At 42.7% G+C, this 14772-nt stretch overlaps 1 protein-coding gene across 1 annotated transcript; it reads right to left on the reverse strand.

Moving 5' to 3' along the window:
* Positions 1-1218: 1218 nt before the first annotated feature.
* On the reverse strand, positions 1219-13491 carry LOC311100123 (5'-AMP-activated protein kinase catalytic subunit alpha-1-like). Its single transcript, XM_084140894.1, has 9 exons — positions 13329-13491; positions 11204-11345; positions 10795-10888; positions 8966-9110; positions 8664-8751; positions 8038-8262; positions 7199-7718; positions 3993-4119; positions 1219-3554 (listed from the first exon to the last, which is right to left on the reverse strand). The coding sequence occupies exons 1-9, from the start codon at positions 13426-13428 to the stop codon at positions 3238-3240; spliced, it is 1758 nt and encodes a 585-aa protein (XP_083997020.1). The 5' UTR covers positions 13429-13491; the 3' UTR covers positions 1219-3237.
* Positions 13492-14772: the final 1281 nt, after the last annotated feature.

Here is a 14772-nt window from a genome sequence, read left to right on the forward strand (position 1 = left end):
ATTTAATACCATCAGTCAGTCAAGTCTCAATGGAATGGTGAGATGGACTAGCCCATCTCACCATTTGATAATCTACATTCATATGAGATGGAAATACTTAGCCATATAGACATCTCATGAAATATAATAATGATCATGCTGTTTTGTGGAATAGAATAGGAATGCCCACAGGAATTCCTAATATGGGCATCCCCTCACATCCAACAGCTGATAAACGGATTATAGAGTACCACAGTATGAGTCATAATACCCATAAAACCTAGTGGTCAAACAGGGAAATGGTTCCAATCATTTTTCCACCATTCATTTTTCCCATAGGGGATTGTAGAAACACTTAAAATAAGGGCTGTGGTTCATGTAGGCTTACTCTGGCGTGACATTTTAATAACCATATAAATCTCTCTAGGACAAGGTGACTTTTATCAATATTCGCCTGTATTTACCCCCCAAAATGAAACGCTAATTAGCTGCTAATGTGGCAAACATAAAGAACTACAAATACCATGATGATCTGGACGAGACTGCCGAAACGAGACAAAGGTAAGAATCTCGGGATTAACTATCTAATTAATAAATTGACAACATTTCTTTAAATGGACAATTCTGTAACTATCTTGTGCAAGTTTTAAATTGACACAATACCTGTTAGCAAAGGTGTCAGCTAGAGATGATGTGCAGGAGCATGCAGGGATTTGTAGTTTTGCATGTCTACTTTGATGCTATTTAGCATTTTTCGAATCGGAGTGTAAATAGAGCCAAACATATTGATAAAAGTCACCTTGTCCGAGAGAGTTACATGATTATCAAAACATCACGCCAGGGTAAGCCTAAACGAAACACAGCCCTTATTTTAAGTGTCTCTAAAATTCCCTATGGGAAAAATGAATGGTGGATAAACGATTGGAACCATTTCCCTGTTTGACCGCTAGGTTTCATGGTTATTATGACACCTCCACTGTGGTGCTCTATAAGTGAGGGGAACCCTCTTAACTGTGCTTGCTACTCCATCTAGAGGAAATGAGTCAGAATGTTTTAAGATGACAGCTCTGCTTTGCCATACATATTTTTTCCATAAATTATTCAGGTCTTTTGCCATACTCTTTAAATCTGGGACATTTATAATAGTTTTGCAGCCGTTGTAATCATAGTATTGCTAACTTTTTTTAAATTTTTATACATTTTCCGATGCCTCCAACAGAAACAAGGGAAGACATGAAAGCTTGTGCAATTGATCTGTTTATTAGGCAGTTGTTTATACAATTGATTTAAACACTGTCCATTTGAAATTGACATTGGTCATTCTAGTAGTAGGGTCCCTTCACAGAAATACAAATAAAACAAGGTTTCTTTAAAGCAGTTAAGACAGATACAATGATAGATATTTCTCCTGCAAAAAGTCGGAACTTAACACTCCCACTTAAAAAGAGAAACTACTCACCAAATGTGCAACTCACATCATAAGCCATTAGAAGATCATGGTCTCGCACACTTTTTCAAACAACCCCACAATTCACCTTATGCACTATTTGGAATCAGAACTTTCACGTCCTTGAAAACTAAAAAAGTTTGTTTGTAGTCCTACAAATATTTCAATGACCATTTGGTCTAAAAACGAGACCTTGCAGTCACGTAATCCATTCGCAAGATTTCTTCAGACCAAAACCAGCCCCACGCAATATTGAGGATAGAAGTAGATATCTATTTTATATTCACTGATATAAAACTGATCAACAGTACTGATAAGGCAGCTAACAGAATGACAGAACTTTCTCCAGGTGCACATGACAAATTTTAGGTTTGGGCAAATATTATGTAAACTAAAATACAAATTTAGCTTGTGGGGAATGTGGGCCAAGAAAAGTGAAATAGAATTCTGATACCAGAAAAATATTATTGATTTCTGTTTCCTTTATCAATAACCATTGTCCATGCACTGCATGTCCTTGCTGCAAATCACCACTTTCAAATGGGCCCAATCTTTCAACGTGTAACTGATGGACATGCATTTGTACAAAATGATTGGTCAAATCCTGCTAAAATGCATGTCACCCAGTCAACATACATTCAGATTTATGAACGCATGTTGCCCCTAACCTCCAAGATACATTTTAATTCAGTATAGGACCGTCTCATTTTGACTAGCATGGCAAAAAACTATTGGAGACTGTGAGTGAGGGAAACAATCATGTGTATAGAATAACTGCAAAAAAATTAACTATGATATTGATCTTTTTTTTTAAAGCAATAAAGGAATAAAAGTCATCGTAATGCAAAAAACGAATCTTTCACTCCATAATATTTCTCAATATAAATCTACAATTCACATTTAAAGCACTGATAAATGTATCCAAATGCATTTTTTTTTTTACAATTATTCTTTATATGTAGGGGACAGACTAATCCAAACAAACATTTATATTTTTACAATGACATAAAACATTAATCTTTTAAAACTCAATTTCACAAAAAAACTAAAGAAAAATTCAGATGAAGTACTAACTCCCTTTTCCGCCTGACGCGATCGAGAGAAAGATACAGGATCATTGCACTTCCTCAGTGAGTCAAACGGGCATCGTTGGCATGACAACCCTTGTTATGGTCAGTGCTGCTACCCCTGAAAGGCCTGTAGTGCATTGTCCTCGAAAGGTTCGGAATATGCACAGGTTCTCAGACATCTACTGTAGAGAAACAGACAGAACAGCAGAATACTGTGCAAAAGTGCCGCAGCCCCCCCCCCCCCCCCAAAACCTTACAGTTCTTTCTGCACGCAGAAACTTGCTTTCGTTTTCTCTACTGAAAAAAAAGCACAGCAAAGCCCACTGAGTACAGTACAGCAAATGCTGTGTATCACTCAGACTTAGCGCACACACACATACATATGCTATGTTTGGAACGTGATCAAAGAGGGGGAAGAAATCGTTGTCGGCCAATAATGATCGTGAAAATGTAAAATAGTCTCTAAAATAGTATTCTGTCATCATGATTATAATAAAGTTGCTTGGTCATTGTCGTTCACCTTTTCCTAAACCCCACCCCTGTGCTCTGACAACCCCCACCCCCAGGTCAGTCAGGAAGGTTGCGAGCTGAACCTGTATCATCAGTGCCTTGGAACAACCCTAGCCATCTCACCCGCCCACGGTGGGGATGAATCGAGCCATGAATCGGTTGCATGCTTATTGCTTATAAAGACACCCAGAGAAGAAAAAAAGGCTAACGTTTTGTTTATTTGATTGCGAGCTATCGTGCAAGTAGCTTGATGAGATTGGCGCACATCTCAAAGAACTCTATGGTGTGGCTGCCGGGCCGCGGAACCGCCGTCGTAGGTGCGAGGTCGCCTCCTGTCGAGTCAACGGAGGAGGTGAGCGAGGAGGCCAGGGAGCTCTCTGAGGCCTTAGTGGGAGGGATGGAGGTGGCAGGGGTAGCGTTCTCCTTAGCCCCCTCGGTTTGGGACCCCCCCTCTGCAGTAGCGTCGTTCTTAAGGGACGTGCGGTGGTTCCCCACTGAACCAGACCGGTGAGGAGTGGCAGTCCCAGATTTAGCCTCCAACATGTCATCTACAGACAAAGAGAGAGAGAGACGGAGAAGAGAAAGAGATCATGTTACACAAACATACTTCTGTGGTTACAACCAAACACACAAAAGGTCCTAAAGACAGACTTGTGCCATGTCTGTAAGCTGTTGATCAGAAAAACATTGACAATTTTTGAAGTCTGACTAGTCACTTTACATTGCACTTAGCAGGGAAAGCCACTTATTTTTTAGGCATTTTCCATTAATGGCATAATCGGCAGGGTAGAAAACCACTTATAGACATGTCAGTTGAATCCTATACGGCGCTGTAAAGCGGAGACCCTGAGCTCAAATGTCATGTATAGCATGTTACTGTACAGCCACTGCGTTCCAATTTAGGAGCTTATCAGTGACCAAATCTGCCATTTTCAACCCGTATATATGGGTTGTGAGTGTAAAGGGCTACGTCCGGGTTGACGTACTGTCTATGCTACGGAAGTCCAGGAGGTAGGTCCTGCTGTCCACCTGGTAGAGCTGAAGGCTCATCTTGGTCTGCATGCCTGTCACTGGGTTCTTCCTCTTCACGCGCAGGTAGTACGGGTTCACCACCTGGGGAGGAGGATATGGAGATTAGTTACACATACTATATCTCACGAGCTGGGTATAATACGCAATAGATGGAATATACAGTATAAAATATTACATTTTTCAATATGGCTTCTATAGCCGCTTCAGTGGTGGTCTGTATTTAAGTGATTTGCAACGTTTTGAACATGTTCCGTTTGTTTTGTCATCAAAATGAGAACTTTTGTGTATAACTTGTGTATTACAGAGAGCACTTTGACCATTTCAGCAGTTCTAGAGTCTAGGCAGAACAGTGGTTTATGTTGTGGGAGAGTATCTGAATTGCCTTGCCATATCTCAGCAGGTTCTACTACTGTGTACCCAAACACATTAAACCATAAATAGCTGCTTTCTATCTATCAGGGCAAGAGAAGGATAAACAGGAAACTGAACATTTCCTTCAGAGATTCCTCTCTCATGTCTCCCCAAGATAAAATAAATAAATAAAAAGTGAGTCAGTCAGCTGATCTATTTTTAAGGTCTAAAGGTTGTGCCACCATAAAAATACAACCCAAGAGAATAAATAAATAGCAGCATTCCATTCTAGGTCAGGTAGAACTCAATCTGCCTGAGCCTGTAGTGCACACCAAACAGAAAAAGAACAGTATGTTAATGTCTACATAGAACCAGGTTTTACCTCCTTTTTTTAGATTTTCCACCATTACAACTACTCCAAGATTAAGATCATAGATTTGTCAAGGGGTAGGGGCCAGAGGTTTATTTGGGATTGGGCTATAGTGATTCCTCACAAAACACAGACAAAAAAAAATACTGTGATTTGGGGGATTTTTATGAAAAACAATCAATAGAATAGTCCTTTGGAGGAAGGATTGTTGACATATTTGACATTTGTATCTAAAGGCATTATTGAGAAATAATAAAAGTTGGCATATTTATGACATTTTGGTCTTACCAGGCCTCCTTTAAGACCTCATCTGTAGGTGCTACAAAACAACAATTGGTCTCATATAAAGCTTTACTGCTTGCGCTATATGAGTACCGTATTTTCCGCACTATAAGGCGCACCGGAGTATAAGCCGCAGCAGCTAAATTGAATGATATTGAATGATGTGTACATATATAAGCCGCACTGGACTATAAACCGCAGGTGTTTTAATGTTTAATTACCATATTTAAGGGTTCGTGCACAGAGGGGATTGTCGGGAAAGAGACAAACTGTCTCGCTCTCGTAATGTCTGTCTGTCTTGCTCTCGTTCTGTCTCTCGTACCACTCTCGGTTCCACTTTTACTTTTGCGCGCTACCTGTCTCACTCTTTTCCGGCCTCCAGCTTTTCCTGCTGGAGCCCGCCGCTTAAAGGTGGGGGGCGCGGACCGGTCATAGAGCCCATAGAGTTAAAGTTGGTGGACTGTAACCTGTAAAATCCATAGATTTAGGAGGTCTTCTAGTGGCCGTTAGCTGTAAAAATCCATAGATTAGCCGCACCGTTATTTAAGCCGCAGGGTCGAAAAATGGGAAAAAAGGCGCGGCTTATAGTCCGAAAATTACGGTAGTATTTTTATTTCAATAACCTTATTTACATTACTTTATGAATATTGAAAAATATAAAAAGATAGAAAAATTAGGCTAATCAAAAATGGTGTATTTTCAATATATTGTTGAACATCATATACTAAGGGTATATCAAAGTTCCAGAGTGGGATCTCTGCTAATTTTAGAGTTAAGATACAATTTGTAAGCGTTACCAACAGTGTGAACGTTACCAATAGAGTGAATGTAAAAATGGATTCAAAATGGACACCCTCTGCTGGTGATTTGCAGTATGTGCAATGATACAAGTAAAAGGAGGGCTGTTTACCGAGACATCATTCTTTGGGGATGCTTTTCTGCAAAGGGGACAGGATGACTGCACCGTATTGAGGGGAGGATGGATGGGGCCATGTATCGCGATATCTTGGCCAACAACCTCCTTCCCTCAGTAAGAGCATTTAAGATGGGTCGTGGCTGTGTCTTCCAGCATGACAACGACCCGAAACACACAGCCAGGGCAACTAAGGAGTGGCTCCGTAAGAAGCATCTCAAGGTCCTGGAGTGGCCTAGCCAGTCTCCAGACCTGAACCCAATAGAAAATCTTTGGAGGGAGCTGAAAGTCCGTATTGCCCAGCGACAGCCCCGAAACTTGAAGGATCTGGAGAAGGTCTGTATGGAGGAGTGGGCCAAAATCCCTGCTGCAGTGTGTGCAAACCTGGTCAAGACCTACAGGAAACGTATGATCTCTGTAATTGCAAACAAAGGTTTCTGTCCCAAATATTAAGTTCTGCTTTTCTGATGTATCAAATACTTATGTCATGCAATAAAATGCAAATTAATTACTTAAAAATCATACAATGTGATTTTCTGGATTTTTGTTTTAGATTCCGTCTCTCACAGTTGAAGTGTACCTATGATAAAAATGACAGACCTCTACATGCTTTGTAAGTAGGAAAACCTGCAAAATCGGCAGTGTATCAAATACTTGTTCTCCCCACTGTATATGTATATATTTATTTTTTTCTTCAATATTCATGTTTATTTTTCAATATTCATAAATTAATGTAAAAAAGGTTATTGAAATCAAAATACTACTCATATAGAGCAAGCAGTAAAGCTTCATATGAGACCAATTTTGGCTTTGTAGCACCTAGAGATGAAACACTATGGAGTCTTAAAGGAGGCCTGGGTAAGGCCAAAATCTCAAATATGCCAACTTTGATTAATTATTTCTCAATTATGCTTTTAGATACAAAAGTCTAATATATGTCAACAATCCTTCCTCCAAAGGACTATTCTATGGATAAAATCCTGTGAAATTCCCCAAAATCATAGTCTTTTCTGTCTGGGTTTCATGAGGAATCACTATATAGCCCAATCCCAATAAACCTCTGGTCCACTTCTTGACAAATCTGAGGGGCCCTTTGATGGTTTTCTGTCTATTTCTACCTGACCTCTACACACTCCTTCAGACTCTCCTTTCCCTCTCCTTCTGCTCCTTTTTCCCTCCCTCCATCCTCATCCCCACGATTCTCCCTCCCCTCAGTTCTTCGATACCTCTATCCCCTCCCTCACCTTCCACTCGTAGTCGAGCTGCTTCATGGCCCGGCACACCTCAGACATAATATCATTTGGCCTGCTCTGGCTCCTGATCCCCAGGTGCCACTTGGCCCGCCTCACCCCCTGGTGTTTCAACTTCTGGGGGTTCAGCTCGTCCAGCGTGTGTCTCGGCCGGGGAGGGGTCTCCCCCGCCAGGAAGGGCTGCATGCGCTCGGGGTGGGGCTTAAGGCCGGCGGCGGCCGCAGCAGAGGCGGTCAGGTGCTGGTCGTCCAGGAATGAGTCTGGGGGACTGGAGGCCAGGTAGAAGTCCTTGGCCTCGGACATAATGCGGCGGTTGTCGATGATGAGGTGGTAGGCCACAGCCAGGGGGTCGTGGTGGTTGCGGCTGTACAGACAGGTCAGGATCTCCTCCTCGGTGCACTCAAACTTCTCACACACCTCCTTCAGGGCCTCGTCGTCGATCATGTTGTTGCTGTAAGACGGGTCCTCTGGGAACAGGTACTTGGGGAGCTCCTCTTTGAACCATTCATCCTCTCTGTGGGGAGGGAAGACAGAGCATGGTCAAGATCAAGGTAGTCTTTATTATTAGGGACATTTGTTCTCTTAACAAGTCAGCTAGAAAACATGTAGACCAGGATGGGTGGGTTCACTTTGTTAGTGCTGGGCTGGATCAAAAGCCTGCACAGAGAGGACAGGAGTTTGCCATCCCTGTGATAGGTAATATAGCGTAAATCCTTAACACAGTTACAGTTGGAGTTTAATGATGCATGTATTTTCTTGTCTATTATTCTACTGCAAAGCATGTGTGTTTAAATGCACTTTGCAGACAAAGTTGATCTCTTGCCCCTTCTTACCGGATTTCTTTGATGGTGGCTCTCTTCATGGGATCCACCTGCAGCATGTGTTTGAGCAGGGCGGTGACAGACGGGTTCAAGTATTGGGGTGTGAAGAAGATCCCGTCACAGATCTTCTTGAAGAGCGTTGGCACGTGGTCGTCATCGAAGGGTAGTGTCCCACACAGCAGGGCATACAGGATTACCCCGCTGCTCCAGATGTCCACCTCAGGACCTGCATACAACCTGGGAGGACAAGGGTCAATCAAACACATTTATTTGTGAATTCCTTTACAACAACAGCTGCCGCAAAGTAGTTTAGAGTAACCCAGTCTAGACTCCAAAGAGCAGGCAGATGCACAAAGGACAATACTACCTGCATATAACCTAGGAAAGACACATGTAGGGGTTGGGGAGGAGGGGAGAGGACAGACAGACAGATGCTCATTGACATGAACCAAGGGAGTCGTTTAACATGGTGAATGTTTAGTGACACTTATCAAGAACAGTAGGGTCTTTCACCAAAGCAAAACCGTGAAATTGAACAGTCCTCTTTATTGAAATCTAAGAGCAGTTTTAGCAGACATTAGCATATTCCCCATCACGTATGCCACGGTTTTGGTGAGAAAAGAAAAGGACAAGTGTACCTTCCAGAGATGACTTCAGGAGCAGCGTAGTTCGGAGAACCGCAGCTCGTCCTCAGAAACTCTCCGTCCGACATCATGTTTGACAAACCTACCGAAAACACCAGACAATATCACATAAGCGTTTGTGTCCAATAGAATGATAGGGTTTAATTTCAGACGCAACCTTTCCATCAGGGTTCCAGTAACTACAGTGGATGCGTAACCATGCCAGCCTAGTACAGTTAGGCTCGATTTGAAAGTGTAAATCTTGTATAGGTGTAGAAAGCTGCTGGTCGGTGTGAGGTTAAGGGTGACAGACTTACCGAAGTCAGCGATCTTGGCGTTCATCTGTGCGTCCAGCAGGACGTTCTCAGGTTTTAGGTCTCTGTGCACCACCATGTGTCTGTGGCAGTAGTCTACTGCTGAGATGATCTGCTGGAACAGACGACGGCTCTCCTTCTCATCCAGCTGGAGGCACAGTGGCAAACACACACGGAACACAGACACAGCAACACGTGCAAGAGAGGTGAGAAATTTCATTTTAACTGTCCAGTCAGTGTCTATTTCAGTATTGTAACCACTCTGGATATTTGGTCAATGTCTTTGCTTGAATTATTTAGTTGTCCTTAAAAACCTATTGGAAAGAATGCAGTGCAGAGATAGAGCTTTGTGATTTCTGTTTTGTGTACAGAGGCAGGCTCTAAAATGACTATTATTGACATAACCATTACACTACCCAAGTCTCCTGACAACAGATACACTACATTGCCAAAAGTATGTCGACACCCCTTCAAATTAGTGGATTTGGGTATATTACAGCAACACCCGTTGCTGACAGGTGTATAAAATTGAGCACACAGCCATGCAATCTCCATAAACAAACATTGGCAGTAGAATGGCCCGTACTGAAGAGATCAGTGACTTTCAACGTGGCACTGTCATAGGATGGCACCTTTCCAACAAGTCAAATTTCTGCCCTGCTAGTGCTCACAGAACGGGACCGCCGAGTGCTGCAACACTCGCTACCGAGTTCCAAACTGCCCCTGGAAGCAACGTCAGCACAAAAACTGTTAGTCGGGAGCTTCATGGAATGGGTTTCCATGGCCGAGCAGCCACACATAAGCCTAAAATCACCATGCGCAATGCCAAGTGTCGGCTGAATGGAAGCAAGTCCCCGCAGCAATGTTCCAACATCTAGTGGAAAGCCTTCCCAGAAGAGTGGAGGCTGTTATAACAGCAAAGGGGGGACCAACTCCATATTAATGCCAATGATTTTGGAATTAGATGTTCGATGAGCAGGTGTCCATATACTTTTGGCCATGTAGTGTAGGTAATAAGCTAAGTCAGGGGTATTCAAAATAAAGTAAATAAAAACATGTTTTAATTCAAATGTTTTTATGAATATCGCTAGCAACAATATAATAATTTATTTTTGAATATACCTATCTACACTAGAAAAGAGCAGAATATCTTCTTTCTAAATGTTTTCAACTTTATTTCTCAACTCCCAATATTCAGCAAATTACACTCACTAGATTATCTGACATAGGCTTTGCAAAAGCACCCACGAACAGGCTACCATTGCGACAAGTGCCGTTGGCTGCTGGTAAACTCTTGACTTGGACATACATTTTTGACAACACATGGCTAACCTTTGTTTAACCAGCTAAACAGCTGCTCTTAGCGAAAATGTGTTTGGAGTTACCTTTCTAGCTAATAGGCTATGTTAGAGTTTACACTTCCCCTTTCAATTATAATGTGGGGAGGTCAAAATAATGAAAGAATTATCTACCAAATCTATTCATTTTAAAAATGTTCCTTACTTCTCCTTGCCATTATCATTAACCTGATGATAAGACATGTAAAATAAATGTTTTGCTAACGTATGACGGGGTTCCCTGGGTCACCGGTTTGCCTGGGAGGGGGTCCCTGGGCAAGAAAAGGTTGAAAACCCCTGAGCTAAGTGAATAAGATTCAGGTGAGCACAAGACTACCCACAATCCCAAACCACATACAGTGTCTTTTAACAGACAGGCTTAGAATACCACCTAATTTCTGTTTTGTTGTTGAACAAAAACCAGGTCTATAATTTTCCCAAAACCAGCATACACTAGAGGAAATAAAGGTTTTTTTCCTCAGAGGGTGGTCTTACCTTTCCGTTTTTGCAGATGTAGTCGAAGAGCTCTCCTCCGGACACGTACTCCATCACCATGAAGATGTCTGTTGGGGTGCTGATCACCTGGTACCTATGGCCCCATAGGAGAGTCACCAAAAAAAATTGACTAGCCATGATTGGACCAAGAGATTTCCCTGACTATGCCACCCACCTGACCAGGAAAAACCTCTGGGCAGTACTCATAAACACCAGAGAAAACAGTCAAAGATCACCAAACTTCTCAGAGTGATGACAAACCCACTTAACTATATTTCAGCTTTACCACAGCAAGAAAAAGGGGGCACATTTCTATATAAAGTCTAAGATTGAGAGGTAGCCTGTGTGAACACAGCCTTAGAGCTTAATGATGTGGGGATGCCGGAAGCACCTGAGGTTCTAGACTTACAGCTTAATTATGTGGGGATGCCTGAAGAGCTTGAGGTTTTGGATCTCTCTACGGATCTTCCCCACCACATCCAGACTGCGGATCTTCTGTCTGTTAAGGATTTTCACAGCCACCTGGTGTTTGGTCAGCTCATGCTGCCCCACTACAGGAGAGGAGAGAGAGCAAAAGAGAGGGCAGCAGGGATGAGGAGAGGTTAGGAAGTACTGTAATAAGAAACCAGTTATAAGAAACCAGTTATAACAAAGAGCTTAGCAGACCCCAGCTGACACATGCAAATCTGCATTGGATGACTGTAGTTAGTGCCCATTTGCAGTGAAAGAAAGCTAGCATGGCATTTCACCATTGAATCAAATCAATTCATAATTACATTTACATTTTAGTCATTTAGCAGACGCTCTTATCCAGAGCGACTTACAGTTAGTGAGTGCATAAATTTTTCATACTGGCCCCCCGTGGGAATCGAACTCACAATCCTGGCGCCATGCTCTACCAACTGAGCTACAGGAGGCTTCACAAGTGCAGTCTCAGTCCTATGATGGGGTCTAAAACCAGACTGGAGCATTTTGTATACATTATTTGTCTTCAGGAAGGCAGTGAGTTGCTGCACAACAGCTTTTTCCCAAATCTTGGTGAGGAATGGGAGATTCGATATAGGGGTCAAGGTTTTGCTTTTACAGGAGAGACTTTATTACTGCCACTTTTAGTGAGTTTGGTACCCATCCGGAGGACAGGAGGTAGCTCTTTCAGTAGTTGAGTTGGAATAGGGTCCTGTAGGCAGCTGGAAGGTTTAGAGGCCATGACTATTTTTGTGAATGTGTCAAGAGATACAGGATTAAACTTGAGTGTCTCCATTGATCCTAGGTCCTGGCAGTTCTGTGCAGACAGGACGCATCATGATTGACAGGCCTACATCTGCAATGTGTTGTTTGGAACCAAAGTTTATGCAACTCTGCAAATAAACTAATTGGGGTTAACAGCAGAAGGAAACGTATCATTCTACATGGCTTATAGGCCTACATCAGCTTATATATGTACTGTGTATACCATACGCTACAGTGGCTCAATGCAAAAACTAAGCAGATATAGGCCTAACTAAAAACTGGTCAGAAGAACAACAGGTGAAAATGTACTTAACAGTACAAGAGAGGAAGGAGAGGAGGGGAGGGGGGATGACAACGAGTGAGGGAAGGGGGGGGGGGGGCTATTGATTTAACTGTTATGTTAGTAAAGTATTAACCCTGCAGCCAGTCATCTAGAACGTAATGGCCCAATGTCCAGCATGTTCTATTCTGACCACTGGGAGGAAGTAGGAAAGATAACAGCTATATAGTCTAGCTGGTGGCTTGATATGGAGTTTTGTTCAAACCAAGGAAATGTACATTTTCTAGTTTGAAACAGGCCTAACATTAAGGCCTAAAAACTAGGCTATACAAGTCAGTTTGGTCCTCTACTAAAAGCTTGGATATCATAATTTTAGGTGATATGCCATTAGAAAAGTGATAGTATTTTGACAGTGTCGATTGAAAGCAACCCAGGGACAATAGCTAATGTGTGAACACAACTGGGAAGTGTGGGAGGTATGTGCCTGTCCTCATTAATAATTCAGCCAGGCCCAAGATAGTTCAGTATGTATGTGTGTATGGCATGGGGCTATCACGGCTAGCTGGTCACTTTATAACTGGGCAGCTCACGTTTGTTAACTGAAGAAACAGGTTTCCTGGTTGAGAAACCATTAATGTGGTATTGCCTTGGCTAGCAATTTGAGTTAAGATTATTCTAGTTTGCCAACTACTGTTAGCCAGCAAGTATGTAAACTTGGTTACATAAAGCTCTGAGTCATTCGACCACATAACTAGCTGGCTAGCAAGCTAACTAGCTTGAACACATGACAGCACTATCGTTTGATCGATCAAAGGTAGACCGCCTAGTAAGCTAACTTAGCTGTTTGATTCTAGAGCCTGACTGAGCTAACGACGTTAGCGAACAAGCCTAGCAAAGCAAGCTAGCTAAATTACGTTAGAGGCCAACAAGTGTTAGCACACGGCTAGCTAAGAGAGAAACATCCCCATCCTCTCTCGCATTTAACTGCCGGCGGCAACTCGATAAGAAAAGTCATAACACGTACCTTTAACTTTCCCGAACGTCCCCACTCCAAGTGTGTCTCCAAGAATATAATGTCCGATTTTCACTCTTCCTTCATGTTTCTGTTTATCCGTCGTCGCCATCTTTCCCGCAGTGGCCTAGCCTAGCTGCTGCTGCTGCGGGCAGACTAGCTGAAGCGAGCAAGAAACTGCGAAGCAACGTGAAAAACCACTCTTCCGGTCTTCTTCTTCTTCTTCGGTAAGGTTTAACGGCGGTTGGCATCCAATATGTTGCATTACCACCACCAACTGAACTATAGTATAGATCCATTACACTTTGTGATACAAAATGGTGAAGGGAAACAGGGAAAAAATATATAAATATATGAATAAAAATATACATATATTTTGATTCCCTACCAACTAACCCTATACTCATTAAAACCCATCATCTTATTCCACTACTTTAACCCTATCTGATCCTACCCCAGGCCAACTGGACACTACCACTCAACACATGCTAATAACTCTTCTGAAGTCAAATCTCGTACGCCCAAGTACTTTTCTGCAGCTGCCACCACAACATCTATTTTCTGTGATTGCTATGAACGCTAAGAAGCCAACCTTACTGAACTTAAATCACTCATTGGCCTATCCCTCTGTGCTGGTACAGATCTACTATTCACAGCGATCCTTCCTCTACTTTCTCCACTGCCTCAGCATACGACACCTTCTGCACTACTCTGACTCTGGCCACCTCAACCTACCTCTCTCGCACCGGACACTTCCGATCCCCAGGAACATTTGCACCCCTACAGTTGACACACACAACTTTATCCACAAAACTACACAGTCCTCTATCCCATGTCCTCCTGCACACTTTCCACATCTTGGAATCTCCCTCCTACACACTGCTGTGACATGACCATAAATGTTGAGCCTGAAACAACGCAGTGCATTCGCCACAAAAGCTCTAACAGGATAACTGATCCTAACATGACCTTGTCGGTTAAAGACTCTGACTCAAAACTCAGAAGGACTGATAGTGACTCCTCTGTTTCACCACGCTCACCACTGTGTCTGCGTCGAAGCAAACGGCAGGTGTCACAAACACCAGGAATCTTCAACTTCAATTGCTCCACCTCCACACTTAACGCTACCCAGGGACGGCCTGTTCAATAGGGCGATATGGGCGACGCACTGCCAAACGGGAAAAGGAAGGGATTTTTTTCTAATCAATTATATCACGGCAACAGTACTAGTTATCAGTGTTCTAATCTGATCTGACTGCCACTAAATGTCAAATCAGGCTAAAGTCGTGCTTCAAATGGCCCCGCCCGTTTTTGGGGCGATTTCAGTCAGGTTGAAAATCGCCCAGAAGTCTCTCATAGCCTGTCATGTAAAATCTATTTTTTTCAAATTTCAAAGCTTTCAATACATTCTCTATGGGTGTCTGTGGGCTTGCACTTACGCGCTTTCGTCATACGT

The sequence above is a fragment of the Coregonus lavaretus genome (assembly GCF_964263955.1).
Source record: "Coregonus lavaretus genome assembly, chromosome: 24".
NCBI lineage: Eukaryota > Metazoa > Chordata > Actinopteri > Salmoniformes > Salmonidae > Coregonus > Coregonus lavaretus.

What these genes read in the sequence shown, in the direction of transcription:
- LOC311100123 (XM_084140894.1), bottom strand. Translation starts at nt 13,428, where the DNA reads ATGGCGACGACGGATAAACAGAAACATGAAGGAAGAGTGAAAATCGGA. An exon ending in GACGTTCGGGAAAGTTAAAG is followed by an intron (nt 11,346 to 13,328) that starts GTACGTGTTATG and finishes CCTCTCCTGTAG; the next exon opens with TGGGGCAGCATGAGCTGACC. An exon ending in CGCCAAGATCGCTGACTTCG is followed by an intron (nt 8,752 to 8,965) that starts GTAAGTCTGTCA and finishes TGTTTTCGGTAG; the next exon opens with GTTTGTCAAACATGATGTCG.